The 18,667-nt window shown below is 34.8% G+C and overlaps 2 protein-coding genes across 4 annotated transcripts in view; one reads left to right on the forward strand and one right to left on the reverse strand.

Moving 5' to 3' along the window:
- Positions 1 to 2,565: 2,565 nt before the first annotated feature.
- LOC112058498 (excitatory amino acid transporter) lies at positions 2,566 to 14,442 on the forward strand. Of its 2 annotated transcripts, XM_024099375.2 has the most exons (10): positions 2,566 to 2,889; positions 8,187 to 8,342; positions 8,650 to 8,986; positions 9,329 to 9,469; positions 9,763 to 9,971; positions 10,487 to 10,658; positions 11,527 to 11,721; positions 11,976 to 12,110; positions 12,670 to 12,775; positions 13,624 to 14,442. In XM_024099375.2, the coding sequence occupies exons 2-10, from the start codon at positions 8,204 to 8,206 to the stop codon at positions 13,762 to 13,764; spliced, it is 1,575 nt and encodes a 524-aa protein (XP_023955143.1). In that variant the 5' UTR covers positions 2,566 to 2,889; positions 8,187 to 8,203; the 3' UTR covers positions 13,765 to 14,442. The 2 variants fall into 2 exon arrangements, with proteins under 2 accessions (XP_023955143.1, XP_023955142.1); XM_024099374.2 differs by lacking the exon at positions 2,566 to 2,889 and having other exon boundaries at positions 4,485 to 8,342.
- Positions 14,443 to 15,030: 588 nt separating this feature from the next.
- The window catches only part of LOC112058497 (protein dachsous), a 390,923-nt gene continuing 387,286 nt past the window's right edge, over positions 15,031 to 18,667 (reverse strand). For both annotated transcript variants that reach the window (XM_024099373.2, XM_052883647.1), the window contains exon 16: positions 15,031 to 18,426. In XM_024099373.2, coding sequence (XP_023955141.2) covers positions 15,795 to 18,426 — 2,632 coding nt within the window. In that variant the 3' untranslated portion in view covers positions 15,031 to 15,794. The remainder of the gene's footprint in view (positions 18,427 to 18,667) is intronic.

Consider the following 18,667-nt stretch of genomic DNA (forward strand, 5'->3'; position numbering starts at 1 on the left):
TAATATATATGATACCAATATAAAATATAGCCTATAGCACTCCCCGATAATGTAGCATTCTACTGGTGAAAGAATTTTTAAAATCGGACCAGTAGTTCCGATTACCCCATTTAAAAAATGTGACAAACTTACAAACTTTACCTCTTTATAATATTAGTATAGATTATTAATTATATTATTTTTTTCTAATTTATAACATATCTGATAGGTTTTATTAACCGACTTCAAAAAAAGGAGGAGGTTTTTAACATACAGCAAACGTCGCGTGGTTTCTGTTCCCTTAGGAAAAAGGGGATAAAATTAATATAGGAGCACTTTGGGATAGTGTAGCTTCCCAACAGTGAAATATTTTTTTAAACCGGTTCAGTAGTTTCAAAGCCTATTCAATGCAAACAAACATACAAATAAAGAATTAAATCTTTCCTCTCTAAAATACTTGCTAAAGATAAAAGAAAAGCTGACTGACGCTAGCCAGTTGTTATGTAACTGTTCTATAGGTAGATATACATTTAATAAAATAAATTTTAGTGTGGGGTATCGTTGGATATGGATCTTCAAAAATATTGCATCAATTGGCAATTTCATCTACAGAACCCTACATTGCGCGTGGCCCGCAACGCTATTGTCCAGTTTTTATATCTGTGTTTTAAAATAGCTGAGTGATTATAATGTAAATCACCTAGGAAAAAAAATTTACGATTGTATTTCTGTCTATTTCCAGACGATGCTCGTATCGACCGAAGTGTTCTACACTATTTAGTTTTTATGTTTTATTTGTGATAGTGATGCGTATTTGCTCATTGGGAGTAAAATTCCTGATGAAACAAACGAATGGAATAAATTTAAAACATTATATTGGGCAACTTAATTAAGTGCCTATAAATTACAGCTTAAGTCGAATTGCTGTCGGTAAGTGATTAATGATTACATTTACCTACTTACTACTCAGCAAATAAATGTTTCAAGTAACTTACTTCTTCTTTGTCGTTACACTCTTGACAGAGTGGTCGTGGTAGTCATTTGGATGTAAGAAAGAAAAGAAAGAAAGAAAAAACATTTATTTCAAAAATCGTGCCACTTAACCACTTAATACAATAATTGTAGTGCCTAATACTCAAACCGCTTAGTCTAAGCATCAGAACACCACTATGTCATATTTGGCACAACCTTGAAAAAGGTTCCAGCTCAACATTGTGCTGCATGTACCAAGGAAATATTGGACATACAGCGCTGATTTTCAGCTGACAACCTTGAACCAGGTGACACCACGGAAGTGCGTCACATAGCGACATAAAACTAAACTAAAACCAAAAACCAAACTAAAAATAATTGTTAAAACCAAACTAAATGTGGTGTGGTGGATGTGGCGGCAAGTCTCACTATCCGTCGCCATTCCTCCCGTAGTGTGGCTCTCCTAGCACATTCGTGGAGGGAGCCATGGAGAGAGGTTTTCTTTTCATGTTAGCCCTTGACTACAATCTCACCTGATGGTAAGTGATGATGCAGTCTAAGATGGAAGCGGGCTAACTTGTTAGGAGGAGGATGAAAATCCACACCCCTTTCGGTATCACGGCATCGTACCGGAACGCTAAATCGCTTGGCGGTACGTCTTTGCCGGTAGGGTGGTAACTAGCCACAGCCGAAGCCTCCCACCAGCCAGACCTGGACAAATTAAGAAAATCTTAATCTGCCCAGCCGGGGATCGAACCCAGGACCTCCGTCTTGTAAATCCACCGCGCATACCACTGCGCCACGGAGGCCGTCAAAAACTGGGTCAGTCCAGCGGAGTTTCAAGCTAGGTACTTCTTATATACACTTGGGGAATTTATCATTTGTTTTGAAATATGTGTCTATACTTCAAAACGTGTGTGGTTTGCCACACAAAAATTGTATATTAAATTCAAAATTCATTTATTTCAAGTAGGCTCAGTTTACAAGCACTTTTGACACGTCAGTTGACTATTTGTAAAGATTCTACCACGGGTTCGGAAGGCAGGTTCTGCTGAGAAGCTACCGGCAAGAAACTCAACAGTTGCTCTTTTGAAAAAGTCATACAGTATTATAATTTACAATTGATAACAATTACAATTTCTTATAGTTTTACTTCCTGTGTGAAGGTGGAAGCTGATCCAATGGCCTCCAAGCACCTTTATCGTTAAGTTTATTATAACTAACAGACTGCTTCGCGGTTTTACCCGCATAGTTTCCGTTTCCGTAAGAATACGGGGATAAAATATAGCCTTTGGCACTCGCAAATAACATGGCTTTCTAGTGGTAAAAGAATTTTCAAAATCGGTTTTGTTGATCGAAAGATTACCCCCCTCCCCCACTAACTGTATTTTCTTACGGTAACGGAAATACGGGGCGGTAAATTCATTCAATATACAAAGACATTAGATACAGATTGTTCACAACCACAAAAGAAAATAGAAATGCCCGTTGACTGTGTCGCGTGACTTTCTTAATAGATTAAATTGGTATGAATGCCTACCAATAATAATGATTAATCATAATAAAAGGCCAATACGGAATGCATCGCGATTAAAATAGCCTTGTCCCTTCGATCGAGTGCAGTCATCGGTTGCACCCGACCGTCCACGCTCTTCCGTGATAAATTAAAAAAAAAATTCAAAATTGAATCACAAATCCATTGATCATTAAATTGGCAATCTTTTAATCATCGATTGGTCGTGCACAAACTTTTTAATCATCGGAAACTTTTGACAATCATAATAATTGGCTTAGTTTATTTAAATATATTTCTTTTGTTATTTAATTACGGGCGGTTTCTATAATTTGACACGTTTTCAAATTTTGATTATAGGGGTTGGATACCCTAATAGTTTTGTGCGGGTGTTTTTAAATCTGTCAAAATTAAACAAATACAGGGTAAGTTTTATAATTGACAATATTTATTCTTTTCTATTGGACGTTGAATACCGTTGATTAAACGTTGATCTTTCTGTAGTAGTTTTTTTAAATACAAAACATCATACTTGGATTAATAGTAATCTTACAAATAAGTTTTGGTCCCGTATTACATAAAATTTGTTATTCAAATACATAGACCGCATAAAATAACGGGGAAAATTCTTGAGGTGGGTATGAGGGACCAGGTAAGATGGTGGAGCCAAAAGATCACCACAATATCTGTTTAAAAGTATTCTAAAATGTTATCAGAATTATATTTAAATAGGAAGTCAATTAAAATCCTGTTTTTAATTAATTGCTTAAAATATTGCGAATTCTTTCGATAGTCTATTATATACTTACAATAAAACTGGTCGAATTCTATATTCGCATTATTCGCAATTTGAGATTTTGCTTATACGATTTGTAACACCAAACGTTACCGTGGCATAACGGACGCCAGCGCCATCTAGAATCTATACTTATAATACGAATTCTGTACATTTTGTATATTCTGAACATTGACGATACTTTGAAGTTTTTTGTTCCGGTGCATTATACTATCAATACTGAAGCCAAAAATATTTTTTTTCGTTTTTTTTGTTATTCGGGCATCACGCTGAATCTACTTAATGAATTCAAATGAAACTTGGCACAGTTTAAGACCATAATACGGAGAAGGTTATAAGATACTTTTTATTGTGAAAATAAAATAAGAAGGGGGTGAAGTAGAAGTTGAAAGTTTGTATGGAAAATCCTTTATTTTTTAGAGTTACAGTTTTGTAAAAAATACGAAAAATAATGTCATTCAAAAATTTTTAAAATCAAACTTCTTAAGTAAATGGGGCTTGGAAGATTACATTGATTTCCATGCGGACGAAGTCGCAAGCGTTTGCTAGCTTATAATAATATAACGTGATAAATAAGGTAGTGTTAGCGATTGACCTACTATTACTTGGAACTTTTAGTTAATAAATAGCCGATAAAATTTGTCCTTGCAATTAAATGCAGTTACTTGTAGGTAGTCGGACCCATATGTTAGTGCCTATAAAAATAAAAATAAATTAATGTTCTTGTGCATTACAATTTGTGTTGGTGCCTATCTAATTAACCGACATCCAAAAAGGAGGAGTTTCTACGTTCGGCTGTATGTATGTATTTTTTTTCATGTATGTCAAGCAATATTTTCGTCATTTGTGGACCGATTTTGAAAATTCTTTTTTTGTTTAGAAGGGTTTACTTCCAGGATGGTGGTGGTGTTCTGATTAGTTTGAAGGCGGTGCCAATCCAAAAGAACCACAGGAATTTTGTAATTTAAACGGCTTGAATTAAAACATCACTGGCTTGGCACCGTCTTCAAACTGATCACAAGGTAGCATATAGGTAAGATGTTATTTTTTGCTTTTTAGTTTAGGTTAATTTTTAAGTTAGAAGTCGGTTGAATTTTTTCTATTAAAATGTATATTTTGTTGCAATGTTTACTTTAATTAAAGCATAACGTTAAACATTTAAGCATTTTTTAAAGTTATCAAAATTAGATATTATATTGTGGGTAAGTTTCTATTGAGTATTTTTTTTGTAAATGAAATAATGTAAATCGATGGTTACTCATATGAATTTTCGTAGCCTTTTAAAAAAAAACACTATGCACATCATCTTTGTTTCAAATTGGAATTCCTAACAATAACAGTGTACCAGTGACGTAGTTACATCTACTTTTATTGTCATTCATCGCATGTATAGCTTGGTAACTTTGTTTGTAACACTCCCGATGCTCCGCGCGGGCCGGGGGTCGTGTAGCGATGAATGAAAAACCCACGACTGATGCACCTCACTTCTCCGCACGCACGATTTCACAGTCTCCCTCCCCACACTGCTGCGACCCAGTAAAAATACAAAATTAAATGAATACAATAGTACAATAGAATTTGTCTTTAAACCAATTTGCGTGCTTCTCGATCCAATATCGATACGAATCCAAACATTTTGAGTGCCTTTCGCGTGAAGTCTGGCCAGTGCCTATAGGTTGAAATTAGTTAATTACCCGGTTGTTATTTTTTTCGAAATCATTGTATTTGATCAAAATGTAAAGATCAAAGATACCATTAAAGACGCCAGCGGTAGTTTATAAATAAAACGGAATCTTGGCAATGCTATTGACATTGGCTGTGAAAAATCATCTTTATGCTATTAATAATGATAGTTCATTTTGTAATAACTGAACTGTAGCATGTGGACATGTCAGTCAAGTTCATTGTCACATCGTAATATGACGTAGTCACGTGAAAACAAACAGAACTAATATTATAACATTAAACCTATTCATCATCATCATCATCATCATCATCATCATCAACCCATATTCGGCTAACTGCTGAGCTCGATGAGAGAGGTTAGACCAATAGTCCAACACGCTGGCCCAATGCGGATTGGCAAACTTCACACATGCAGAGAATTAAGGAAATTCTCTGGTATGCACGTTTCCTCTCGAAAAGTTGGAGGTGCATGCCCTGGACCGGATTCGAACCCACACCCTCCGGAATCGGAAGCAGAGGTCATATCCACTGGGCTATCATGGTTTTGATATTTAAGAATAGGTTATATTATTTTTCTCTCCATCCGTTACCTTGTATTAATAGTCAGTAGACAAAAATGAGCCGTGATAGCCCAGTGGATATGATCTCTTGAGTTCTTATTGTATACTTAAAACTATCTGACGCCGCGCGATTTCACCCGCATGGTTCCCGTTCCCGTAGGAATACGGGGATAATATATAGCCTATAACCTTCTTCGATAAATGGGCTATCTAACACTGAAAGAATTTTTCAAATTTGACCAGTAGTTCCTGAGATTAGCGCGATACAAACAAACAGCTTTTTAGCTTTATAATATTGGCATAGATTTGGGACCCACTAGATATCATTTCTTTTGTCGGCAACTCGGCAAGTGTCGATAACGACACAAATATTGAATTTTGCTCATATTTTCACATTTATGTTTTGCTAGGATCTGGTTTACGTAAAACGTGAATTCGTTATAAACGTCATGGCGTTGGCATACAAAGTGCCAACAAATGGTTTATGTATGTCATCAATTTAGATATTATCTAAGTAATATTTTAACGTGTCCATGTGTGTCCATATATTTCCTCATTTACTAAAAACAGCATCAATGAAATGACGTCATTTGGCCATCCGATAACTTACAATGTAAAAATTATGTATTTTAATGGCGCTTATTGATGGAGTAAATGTAAATTTTGTGGAAGTTTATTGTTTGCCTATTTAGGATACAATTAAAATATTTAGATAAAATATAGCCACTCACAAAAGACGTGGCTTTCTACTAGTAAAACAATTTTCAAAATAGGTTTAGTAGTTTTAAAGATTACCCCCTATAGTACTGTACTTCTTTATAAATAATATCAAGTATACTTTTATCAGAAAAAACGCTGCAATACTCCTCTTTTAAGTAAGCCTTGGTAGTTAAAGAATGTTATGGTCTATTGGTTTTAGTCATAATATTCTATACTAATCTTTACTAATATATACTAGCACTAATGTTAATATTTAAAGAGAAGTCGTTATAAGTTGTATAGTCCAATATCTGGTCTCTACTAAATCGATTTTACAAAATCTTTTACACAATAGAAACGTTTTAAGAGTGTCATAGGATAAATTATATCCGTTTTATCATGGGAATGGGAACTACGCAGTTGAAACCACGGGGCAGCTGCTAGTGGAAAATATTTCGAATTCCACAGGAACTATGTTAGAAACTTTTGCTTGAATTGATAGACATATTGGCTAACCATGCAAGATTATTGCTGAATTATTCTCGGATTGTAATTTGTCGTATCAAATTTGATGGCGTGTCGAGAAGGAATTGAACACGTGTCGTGGTTTAGACGACATTAATCTTAACGCAAAATATAGTTTGTTGTATCGCCAATTATAAACTAACTTTATGGTGTGAATGCTATTTAATGTTAATGTTTGTATTTACTGTCAGTTTTTATTGCAGGCGCAATTTTGTCTGTAAAATTCAGTTTTTTAAAATCCCACAGGAGTGGATTTTTGCGAGATAACAATAGTCTTGCTTATCTTTCATTTAAAGTTCCAATAAATTCGGTTCAACCGTTTATGGGATAATTCCGAAAAAACAGATAGACAGACGAAAATCGTGTTCCAGTATGGTGTAAATAAGTATAATCACTTCAAAAATTACAGGCTTCGTCACGTCTCACAGTCTTGAGACAGTCTTCAATTATTTTACTTAATTTTTAATTATGGCAAAAGGTTATTTAAAAATATTTGTAGGCAAAACAATTTGCTACAAATTATATTTTCGCAAATTTTTCTTAAGACGCATAGTTTCCGAGATATCGCGAAAAAAGTGTTTTTACCCCTTTTTCAAGATGGTGGCCGGAGGACAAGGGTGGCGACCCGACAAACTTGAGGTTAAGCTTCTATTGATCTCCACACATGTCCCAAAAATAAAATGGCATCCTCTAAAAAAGCAAAGCTCATGAAACATTTCAATGGACTATATTGTGTTAGAAATATAATAATACTTATATTGTAGCTCTATATGATAGATTAAATGCAACTGCGCATGCCTTAATCAATGAATGTTATATTTCTTCGCTTAACATGATTGACCTCGACTCATGTGGCCAAGAATAAAACCCCCATCGTGTGACATAAAGACGTAATGCTTCTAATTTAATAATGTACGTAAGAAGCAACATAATACAAACATCTGACTGAAGCGGGCAGTAATCGATGCCTGCGCGCGCAGCTATGGATAAGGCTTTAAAGTTCTACCACGAAACACTACGTAGTGAACTAGGTGCACGTATTTTCATTCCATTGGTGGCTTTACACTTTATGCAACAGTAACAATAACGAGAGATAGTAATGTAAAACAAACATGCAGATATAGTCGTGGATATTGCAACACAGAACAGGGTTGCAATGCTAATATTTGTAAAATAGAACAAGAGGTAGAACTGCATCGTATGCAAGTACATGCTAATAATATCGATTGAAATACAGACGTAGAAAACGTTGAACTAAATTTCGTTTAGAATAAATTATACAGAAATGAATAAATAATGGAAAGATAAAATCAACGGACAGTTAAAGTAGATGAACTAAAGATCAAAATTGGATAAAAACTGTTGAAGGGAAAAAGCAAGAGGGTTAATTAGGTCCAGTGACCTGGGCTCGGGCGCATAACTGTGCCTGTAATGGAGAAAGGTGAACGTTTTTCAGAGTACCTGTTCGTGAAGATGGGCCCAGGAGACAGGGGCCCTAAGACTACGGAGGACCGGTCGGCTCCAGTGGACCCTACTGGCGTCAAAAAATGGTTTATAGACAACAAGTTGCTTGTTATTACTCTGGCTGGAGTGCTTGCAGGAATTGCAGTTGGTGAGTTAATATTTTTCTTTCAATTTTTAGAACAAAAATATTTATTTCGATAATCTACTAGTTCATCAATTATTTCAATAAGCAATTTAATTAATTTCAAGTAAAACGTTTTGTTTTTAGTTTGTGTTGTAAATAAAACTTAAATTATTTCAAAATACAATTTAATTTAAAATAAGGTTTGGACAAATGGACAAAGATTTAAAGATTAAATTAGTTACTTCACTTTTTAAAATTATTATTAATAATTGCCACATTATAAGAACCTTGATTAATTTTATTATGATTACAACAATTTTATTTTTCTTAGGATTTGGTCTTCGTCCGTACCATCTAGGCCCAGATGCTTTGATAGTGATATCGTATCCTGGAGAACTGTTCATGAGATTATTAAAGCTTATGATTTTGCCTTTAATAATTGCCAGTCTTATAGCGGGTTCCGCCAGCCTGAACGCAAAGATGAGCGGCAAAATAGCAGTCCGAACGTTACTGTACTTCATCCTGACCTCAATGTTCAACGCATTCCTCGGGATCATTTTGGCTGTGATAATTCATCCAGGAAAACCGGAATTACGGGAAGATTCTACTGCCATTGTGGAAAATAAAAGGGACCATAAAATTTTAGACAGCCTGCTTGATATTGGAAGGTAAGTTGAAGGATTTAAATTATTGGTTTAAATATTTTGTATATTAATTTCTATAATTCTAAAAATGAAAGACTTAAATTAGAATTTTGTCAATTTTTCTGATGAACTGATACTATCTAAATTTTCTAGACTGACTAGATAGTGTTTTGATGGTAAATTTAAATAGTGGGTACGTAAGTGCAGTGAGTCGGTTTAGAGTTTGTTGTACGATGTAGCTTAAGTACAAGTAGAAATTTCCCTCCTCCCAAATCGTCTTGCCATTGTAGAACAGCAAATAAAACACCGTTTGCCGTTGAATAATAAAATAAAAAAAATCTGAGACGTATTCATCTAAATTTCCAGGAACATATTCCCTGATAACATAGTGCAAGCGGCATTTCAACAGGCTCACACAGTGTACACAGAACCAAAGACGTTGTTCTCAAATGCAAGTGCATCGAACGACAGTGTTCCGTTGGTTTTAGTGCGGGAAATACACTACAGGTAAATATTATATATTATTGAAAGTAAAGTATTATGTCTAGATATTAATAGATTGCTAAATAAGTCTTTAGAATATTGCAGATTGCCAGAACAAGCTAGTTTTCGGAATCTGCAAGTTTTAGTCCTGTTTCTTAATCATGAATATTAAACTTATTTTATTTAAATCTTACATCTAAAGTTGCGCATATTGATGATGATGACGATGATGATGATATTGATGTTGATGGGGTAATAAGCCAAACAATCAGATATATTTTGAAATTAATATCATCCAACGTATTGTTTGTTTTCAGATCTGGAACAAACACTTTAGGGCTAGTTTTCTTTTGTTTAGTCTTTGGTAGTTTATTAGGAACTCTTGGACAAAAGGGCAAAGTGGTGATTGATTTTTTTCAAGCAATTTTTGAGGTTATAATGAAGATGGTCACCGGTGTGATGTGGTTCACCCCTTTTGGTGTCAGTAGCGTGATAGCAGGGAAAATATTAGGTGTAAGCAATGTTGGTAAGTTGTTTCTATATCTAAAATATTAATATTATTTTAATTCTCAAAAATTCAAGAGCTTTTTGCTGAGGTTTATTGCCTTATTGTGCGTATATCTGTTGGTCATCATCTGGTATAGTAAGATTTTAATCTACAATCATTACAACTGACAACTGAATCAATCAGTGAAATACGCATTTGAAAAGCTGAATGAGTATGAAAATAATGAAATTTTCCCTGTTGACCAATTATTCCGTCTAAGATTCTAATGGAATAATCTAGTCAAAAATACAAAATTTAAGTACATTTTTTGTTACTGTATCGTTCTGAAAGTTTTCCTAAAGATCTGAAAGTAGGCCAATTTTTGGAATTCTCCTATAGAAGTTTGTCTATTAGGTCAAGCTGAAATGAATATGACAAATTACACATACTTATATATACTGGAACTATAAAATGTAAAAGGTTTATGTTAATTTTTTACTCGCACCGGAAATTATAAACAATGTAAAGTAGTTTTCGATCATTCCGTTTTTCAGGTCAAGTGATGTCTCAGCTAGCTTGGTTCATAGCCACGGTGACGGTCGGTGTATTTTTGTACCAACTGATAGTTATGCAGTTAATCTACTTCTTCTTTCTAAGGAGGAACCCGTACAAGTTCTACTGGGGCCTGTCTCAGGCCATGCTCACTGCGTCAGCCACGGCTTCTACGTGAGTTTATAATATCTAGACACTTATCTAATTTAAATAAATTCAATTTAGTTGTTATAAAATTAGTTTCGTGTTACCGCTTACACGCAAGTGAGACACTATTTTAAATATATGTTTTACTGTAAAAATTATAGAAAGGAATAAAAGTTTATTCAATTCTGAATATCCATCACACAAAGTAAAGAGAAAAAATACAAACAATAATTAAAATGCTTTACAAGCATGATGTGATCCTAAAAGTGTCTCCACCAGCATATTGCTGTGTCTTTGAGGACACCACGATGATCTTTCTTCTTGACAATAGCCTAGTACCTATTAGCCTAGTAATAATATGATTTTGAGCAGTATGCAGGCGCTCAAAACTGTGTCGTTTGGAAATTCTTATAAAAGGCCTATGTCTAGTTGTGGAGTTGTTTCTTAATAACAAAGATTTCTTCATCAATTATGATTTTCCCTGCTCATCAAATGATAAAATTGTACTCGAAAATTACAACATTGCTAATTAACTGATATCTAAATTTGTATTGATTTCTCTAATAGATACTTACAAAAGACCATACGTTCAAAAAATCTACCACCTACACAGTAAAATAATATAGAAGTAAGGTCCAAGTGGATAGGTACGTCAAATTGATTTGGAAAATGGTAATTGAACAACAAAAACAATTTGTTTAAACTTATGCATTGGTAATTCCAAATCTGTAAAGATCTTGTTATAGTCAATGAATCAGATGAGCTATGCAAGAAATTACTACTGATAGCTGACTGCTTTTGTTTTCCTACATAACATCTTTGATATTGTATGCTTTGAAGTAATGAAATATATTTTAAAATCAGTGGAATTAAACTGTTTTTTTTTTAATTCAAGGGCCGCAGCTCTGCCTGTAACGTTTCGTGCAATGGAAGGTCCTCTCAGAATAGATCCACGCATCACGCGGTTTGTCCTCCCCATTGGCTGCAACATAAATATGGACGGAACTGCCTTGTTCTTAGCTGTAGCCAGCTTGTTTATCTGTCAAATGAACAGCATGCATCTCGGATTTGCGCAGCTCGCCACTATATTGTAAGTATATCATGAGTTTGCTAAAGTTGTCTCGTAAAAATAACTTAACAAGAGTTTGTTTTTTATTTGAACGCGCTAATCTCAGGAACTACTGGTCCGATTTGGAAAATTCTTTCAGTGTGAGATAGCCCATTTATTGAGAAAGGCTTTAAACAATTATTATTCCCCTAGTCTTACGGGAACAGGAACCACACGGGTCAAACCACGCGGCGTCAGCTGGTGATTGATACAGCAGATGATATCATCGTTTTCAGTTTAACCTGCACAGCAGCCTCGGTGTCGTCAGCATCAGTGCCGTCCGCTGCGATGGTGTTGCTCCTCGTGGTTCTAGCAGCAGTTGATGCACCCACTCACGACGTCTCCTTGCTGTTCGCGGTAGATTGGCTCGTGTAAGTGCAATAATTTATATCTATATTAAGATGATTTATTGAAGGAAAACTTTTTTACGCACGCTTGATTTTGAGTACCTAAGCTACTAAGAGGGAGCGTGTGGTCAAGTTTGCTCACACATTTATCTCATTACTGGAGGACGGAAAATTGTCAGCGTGAAATCCAGTTCTACTAATTTGTGGGAGCCATGTTTTTTTTTGATAAAAAGTAGTAAATATATGTATTGTGTTAATCCAGTATTTAGCAAGCAGAATTCAAATCCGAGAGATCTTTATCGTATTGAAAAATACTAAGAACATAGAATAATTATTTATGTTTTCAATTTATTTTAAAATGTATGTTCTTCAAGTTGTCTCATACTTACCGTCTAATTCTGGTTGTTTGTTTCTTTGAAAACTGCTGAATTTTACACAGATTTCTTTGGTCGTGCCCTTATTTTTGCATTTAGTTCTACATCCTATACTACGTCTAACATTATAGTAGCAAAATCCATTACAATTAAACTTGTGTTATATCTAACTGCTAATTATGTTTAATTTCAATTGCAATCTATTTCAGTGATCGCATACGGACTACGAACAACATGCTCGGGGATTGCTATGCCGCAGCAGTGGTTGAACGGATGTCCAAGAATGAACTGATGGCCTCTGACGCTGCATCTATGGTGAGTTTCCATGATATATCTACGACCTCTGTGTACGCAGTTTGTTGTGCTGTGGACTATGGATTGATTCCCAGCTCGGTCCCAGGTCCCGGTCCCAGGTCCCGGTCCCAGTCACTTTATAATTTCTAAATTGGCCCAGTCTGGTCTGATTTATAATTTCTAAATTGGCCAAATCTGCTAGGCATATGCCGTTCCTAGTGTATACCAGCAAAGACGTACCGCCAAGCGATTTATTGTTCAAATACGATGCCCCGTGGAAACCGTCAAAGATATTGGTAGTATAAACGTATATCTCATTCCAAGTAAGCCCGTTTCCATCGTAGACCTAGTTAGTGAGGTCGAATAAAATAAATCTGATCAATGGGTGGGAGGGGTCAGCTGCCTCCTACCACAGATATTAAAAAAAATAGCCAAATGCAAAGCAACTAAAGTATACCTAGCAATATTATTACCTACATTTTATAGATACTAAATAATTGTGATAGCTCTGTGGATATGACCTCTGCCTTCGATTCGCATGCACCTCCAACTTTTTAGTGAAGTTGGAGGTGCATTCGTAGGATAATCGTCCTGAGGAAACCTGCAAGCTGAAATTTATATTTATTCTCTACGTGTGTGAAGTCTGCCAATTCGCATTGGGCAGCGTGGCGACGGGTGTGCAGCGTGGTGGACTATCAGCCTAACCCTTCACATTCTAGAGGAGACTCGTGCTCAACAGCTATTGTTAATATTGGCTTGTACATGTAATGAACAGTAGCAGTAATTAAATATGGAGTATTCATTTTGGATACATTTCTGTGTTAAATTATCTTTCTGTTTCGTTTTATATATATTATTTTTAATTTCAGGAACCATCTACCCTGCCTAATGGTCTACCAACATCAAACACTGAAGTTGAAATAGGAATAGTGACTCCAGGCAAAAAATCAATTGTATCTAATGACGCTATTATTGATATGCATTTACATAATGAAACAAATAGGATATAGTGTGACACCAATATTATTAGCGTAATCTTTGATAATATTGTTATTGAATAGACTGTGCCAATCCCGTAAAATATCAACGTAGACTGCAACTTTACTATAATTAAAATAGGCCTCATTATTTTGATGTATTTATTAATTATATTCCTCAATTTATAAGTGTATTCAAAATTTATATTCTAACCTTCTATAAAATCATAATATATTTGTATCTCTTACAACAAGTTTTCCGAAAAATTGTTCTACTTTAAGTAGCGGAATAGAAGACGTATGTTAGTAGAGTAGTTTTAGAAACAGTAAAGGTAATGTTTTTTTCAATATCATCTTGAATAATGTACCCTCTAGAATGAGTTTACTATACGGTATATTATAGGACAGGTTTTGTTCAGTTTTTGTTTCAGTCAATAATTGCCGGTTTCACTCCTTTTTGCCTTTGCCAGTTTGTCTGAATCTGAATCATTTACTATTATGGTATCCTATTTGAAGGTTATTAGTGATTATTTTTATATTTTAATTCCATAAAAGTACCATTAGTATGTATAACTTATGTTCCTAATATTACTTGTTGTGAATCTGTATAATTGAACATATTATTTCATAACCAACGAAATATGTGCGTACCTAAATTAAAATTTTCCTTAATAATTTTTATTAGTGACACAATTTGAAGAGAAAAGTTTATTAATTCCAAAGGTTAATATTTTGTATTATATTGGTTTGGTTTATTAAGCTTTATTTATTTAAGCATTTTTAGATTAAGGTTACTTTCTTAAGGGAATGATTTTTAGCAGAACAGCACAGCTGCTAGATAAATGTTATTATAAACCTTCGTATCAGCATTAAATTTCAAAAACGTCTACATTATTACTAAAAGTGTATGACAAATATATTGTTATTGGTGCTAAAATTGGAATGCGGTTCTTGTATCGCAAAATTCACCCATTTTTTGTAAGAATTACATTGTGATATCTCATGAATACGTAGTTTTAGATCCATCTGTGATATGTGGTTCATTATTATATTGTATCTATCCATCGTCTCATTCGGAGGCTGATTTATATTACATGCTTTTATGTATTACCTTTATTCATTATACCTAGTTATTAAGATAACGGTCCTGATTCTCTATGGCATGCCAATATTACGACACTGCTATTAATATTGTAGTAATTTGTTGTCACAAAATATAATCCGCACGTAGGAAATATTTTGATGTCATTTAGAGTTAGGACAAGAGCCATTATTAATCTTAAACAATAAAAAAAGTAATCAATTTTACAATTTTGTTTATTTTTCACTAAACATCATCTCGGACAGTCCGTTTTGTGTCTTAAAAAATATATTTACAAACAACGATATCACTTCGTCAGAAATAATTTGACTTATAATATACAAATTATTTACAAAATCAATAAAGAAAATTTTATTAGCGCCAAATTATTTCAAACGAAACAAAAATAGGCGTTTTCGATACTTAGACGAAAATCACAGTATAAAATATTTCTAAATATGTATAATATTTTTAATAACATCAGAGAAAGAAATGTAATCCACAGATGAAAATATATGCATTTTAAAGTTCATTGCAAAAATGGTATTATACATAAGACATAAGTTGATATTAAGTAAAGCTAATAATAAAATTGCAGTATCTAAAATAACCTTATAGCTTACAGTAAAGCTGATTTGTTTGTGTTGTAAGTAATAATAACATGGCAGTCTTCATTTCATTCTTTACAAGGCACTATTAATATACAAACTAATAATTAATATATACAATAATATTAAAGTTACGACCCGAATGAAGACAATATTTACATTTACCGTAAAATCGGTAATAAGCGCTTAAAATCACTTTGAGCATATTCAGGGAAGTAAAATACAGATAACATGCACAAAATGATGCTAAATTATTTTAAAACTAATCCGATTACATCGGGTAATCAATAAATACTATTAAGTCAATACTTATAAGGCAAACAGTCACGTACTATTTATGTACAAATATAATTAATACAAATAAAGTCTAATCATTACATTCTCATTGTAGAATGAGGTGGTTTTCTATTGGCTGGGGCAGGTGGAAGACCCGGCCCTACTAAAGGTGACATTGAAGGAGATCTAGTAGCTAATGGTGATAAGGAAGGTGAAAACGATGGTGACATTGCAGCAGCGGCAGAAAACCCGCCAGGTACGTCATGGCTTATTGGCGACCTCGGTAACAAGTGTTGTGGTTGTCTACAAGACAATGATGGCGCTGGACAACTTCTTGGCGCAACTGTTGTAAGTAACGGTGGTGGTACACTTTTACCACCAGATATTGACGTACCTTTGCTCTTTGCGCTCGACGCACCACTATTTCCACTTTGTAATGATACAGCGTCATCCTTCAAGCGCGCAATTTCTGAAAACACGTGAGCTAAGGGTTGATACTGAGGGCCCCAGTCGAGTAAGTAATCCCAATTATAACTACCAGTCAATTCTTCTTCAGAATGAACAATAGAACTTAGGCTTCCGGTCATAGATGGCCCAGCAGTTGGAACAGCGTTATTATCAGCCGAAGTGCTTGGAAAAGCTCCAAGAGCCATTGCTCTGTCAACTGCAGCACTTGCCTCATCAGCACTACTTGCTCTTTCACTTCCAGTCACTTCATTCAATTTGGCGTATATTAGATTAGTTATATCATTTTCATGAGCACCTTCTTCGTCAAATATATGCATTGAATCTATTGGCCCATGATGTAACATTGTATCTTTATTTACAACATTTTCAGAACATCTTCGAGAAGATGTCGATGCACCTCCGCCAGTGCCAGTGTCTACGATTCCCAACCTAGCTAAGTATTCTTGTGTATTATGAACTGAAACATCTGAAAGATTGTCATCGTCTACCCCATTTGTTTGTCTATGAATACCAGTTTCTCTTTGTAAAGGCCCTTCATTTATCATTCTTATTTCTTCGTCTTCTCCATCTTCACCATCCTCTGCAGATCCACGGCCACTAGAGCCTGACTGATCAGACCCTGAAAGTTCAGAAGTCGTAGCCGCACCAGAATTTGAGCTAGCCGTATGAGCACCGTAAGGTGGTATTTCGTCGTACTTAGGAGGAGCAAATTGATTAGCAGAAGTCACTGGGCCGGTATTTCGTATAGGTATTGTGTCAAATCCACTGGGATCAACATAGCTATTAGTCGCTCCTACGCCTTCAGAATTTAAGCCTGGCTTGTTTCCTTTTTTATGTCTTTTATTTTTCATATGTAAAAATAAAAACGCTGCAGCAAATATTATTATAATAAATATAAATGCTATTAATAAACCTAATGCCCAGTCGGAAAGCCCACTGCTTTGTGCCACGGATGTATCGTTCATATGATTTGTAATTTCCGACACTGTTGCCAACGGATCGAGCAGAATTTCTACGGCGGTTTTATTCGTTAATGAACCTTGTCTTCCAGAGCTAGCAGTTACAACTAAACTGATGGATTTATCTGCTCCAAATAAATTCTTAACAGAGTCAACTTTTTTCTTTAAAATTATGATGCCAGTTGTTCTATTTATCTTGAAGTAAGAATGTGAAGTCGACAGCTGATATACTATACGACCGTCAATACCTTTATCTCGATCCGTTGCCGTTGCTTGCCCTATAACATAGCCCGCTGGTAAGGAGCCAGATTTAGGGACACCAAAATTATACGTCTTTTGTGTAAACTGGGGATAGAACTCATCGCGACTTTCAATATCGATTCTTACTTTCACTGTTGAACTTTTTCCACCTAAATCAGATGCTTTGACTGAAAATTCATATTTATTCTTTTGTTCGTAGTCAAAAACCGCGTTAGTATTAACGAGCCCAGATATAGGGTCAATTTGAAACATTTTCCAAGAGTCGTCGTTTCTATTGTAATTGTTGGACAGTGGTACTATGGAGTAATTTAGTTTTCCATATTTACCTCTATCTAGGTCTGTTGCTCTTGCTGTGAATACCGATGTTCCGACTCGCTCATTCTCCCCTATTGTTTCGAAATACTCACTTACAGGGAACGTAGGCGTGTTATCATTTTCATCGAGAATTTCCACATTTACGTAAGCAGCGTTACATAAACATGGTGTGCCCTGATCGCAAGCAACTATAATTAGCTTATGTTTTGTTCTGCCAGTATCGTAATCTATTGACTTATTAACAGTTAAGATGCCTGTCGTAGGATGTACATAAAAAGAGTTTTCATCATCGCCTGATGTTATATTAAACAAAATGGCAGAGTTAGGGGTACCATACAAATCAGCATCATTAACAGTTAGTTCCATCAAAGTATGACCTACTTTTACATTTTCGCTTATTGTTAGTTCATAATCAGTGAGAGAGAATGTTGGAGCATTATCATTCGCATCTGTTACGGTAACAAAAATCATGACAGAAGTTTTGTTTTGGTTATAGGAGAGAATTTTTCCTTGTTCTACCGCAGCCATTCCAAGAACATAAGAGTCCTGTGCTTCTCTATCTAATCTATTTACAAGAAGCAACGCTCCTTCTGTAGTGACGTCAAAAACATCACCCTCATTGCCGGATATTATATGGAAGTCCAGATTATATTTTTTGAGAACATCGTTGATTCCACCTATTTGAAGAAGTGATGTCCCTTTTTCTGTTTCTTCATTCACAGTTATTCTGAAAAAATAAATAATATTATATTTAAGTTAATGTTTTACTAAGGTATCGGTCGATTTTTTTATAACCATTATGTATTGATTATTTTTGCAATCTACACGGTTTATTATTAATTTATATTTTTAAATATCTTTAGAATTTAAAAATTATACAATTTATGTTGTAGCTATTTATTACCTACTAGCTGACGCCCCGCAAATTTACCCGCATAGTTCCCGTTTTCGTAAGAATAATGGAATAA

Source organism: Bicyclus anynana, chromosome 9 (genome assembly GCF_947172395.1).
Source record: "Bicyclus anynana chromosome 9, ilBicAnyn1.1, whole genome shotgun sequence".
Taxonomy (NCBI): domain Eukaryota; kingdom Metazoa; phylum Arthropoda; class Insecta; order Lepidoptera; family Nymphalidae; genus Bicyclus; species Bicyclus anynana.

Excerpts from the sequence above, each read along its gene's own strand:
- LOC112058498 (XM_024099374.2), top strand. The coding sequence starts at position 8,162 with ATGGAGAAAGGTGAACGTTTTTCAGAGTACCTGTTCGTGAAGATGGGC. Across the intron at positions 11,722-11,975 it reads GCGCAGCTCGCCACTATATT|TTTAACCTGCACAGCAGCCT; the intron begins GTAAGTATATCA and ends CATCGTTTTCAG. Across the intron at positions 12,111-12,669 it reads TTCGCGGTAGATTGGCTCGT|TGATCGCATACGGACTACGA; the intron begins GTAAGTGCAATA and ends AATCTATTTCAG.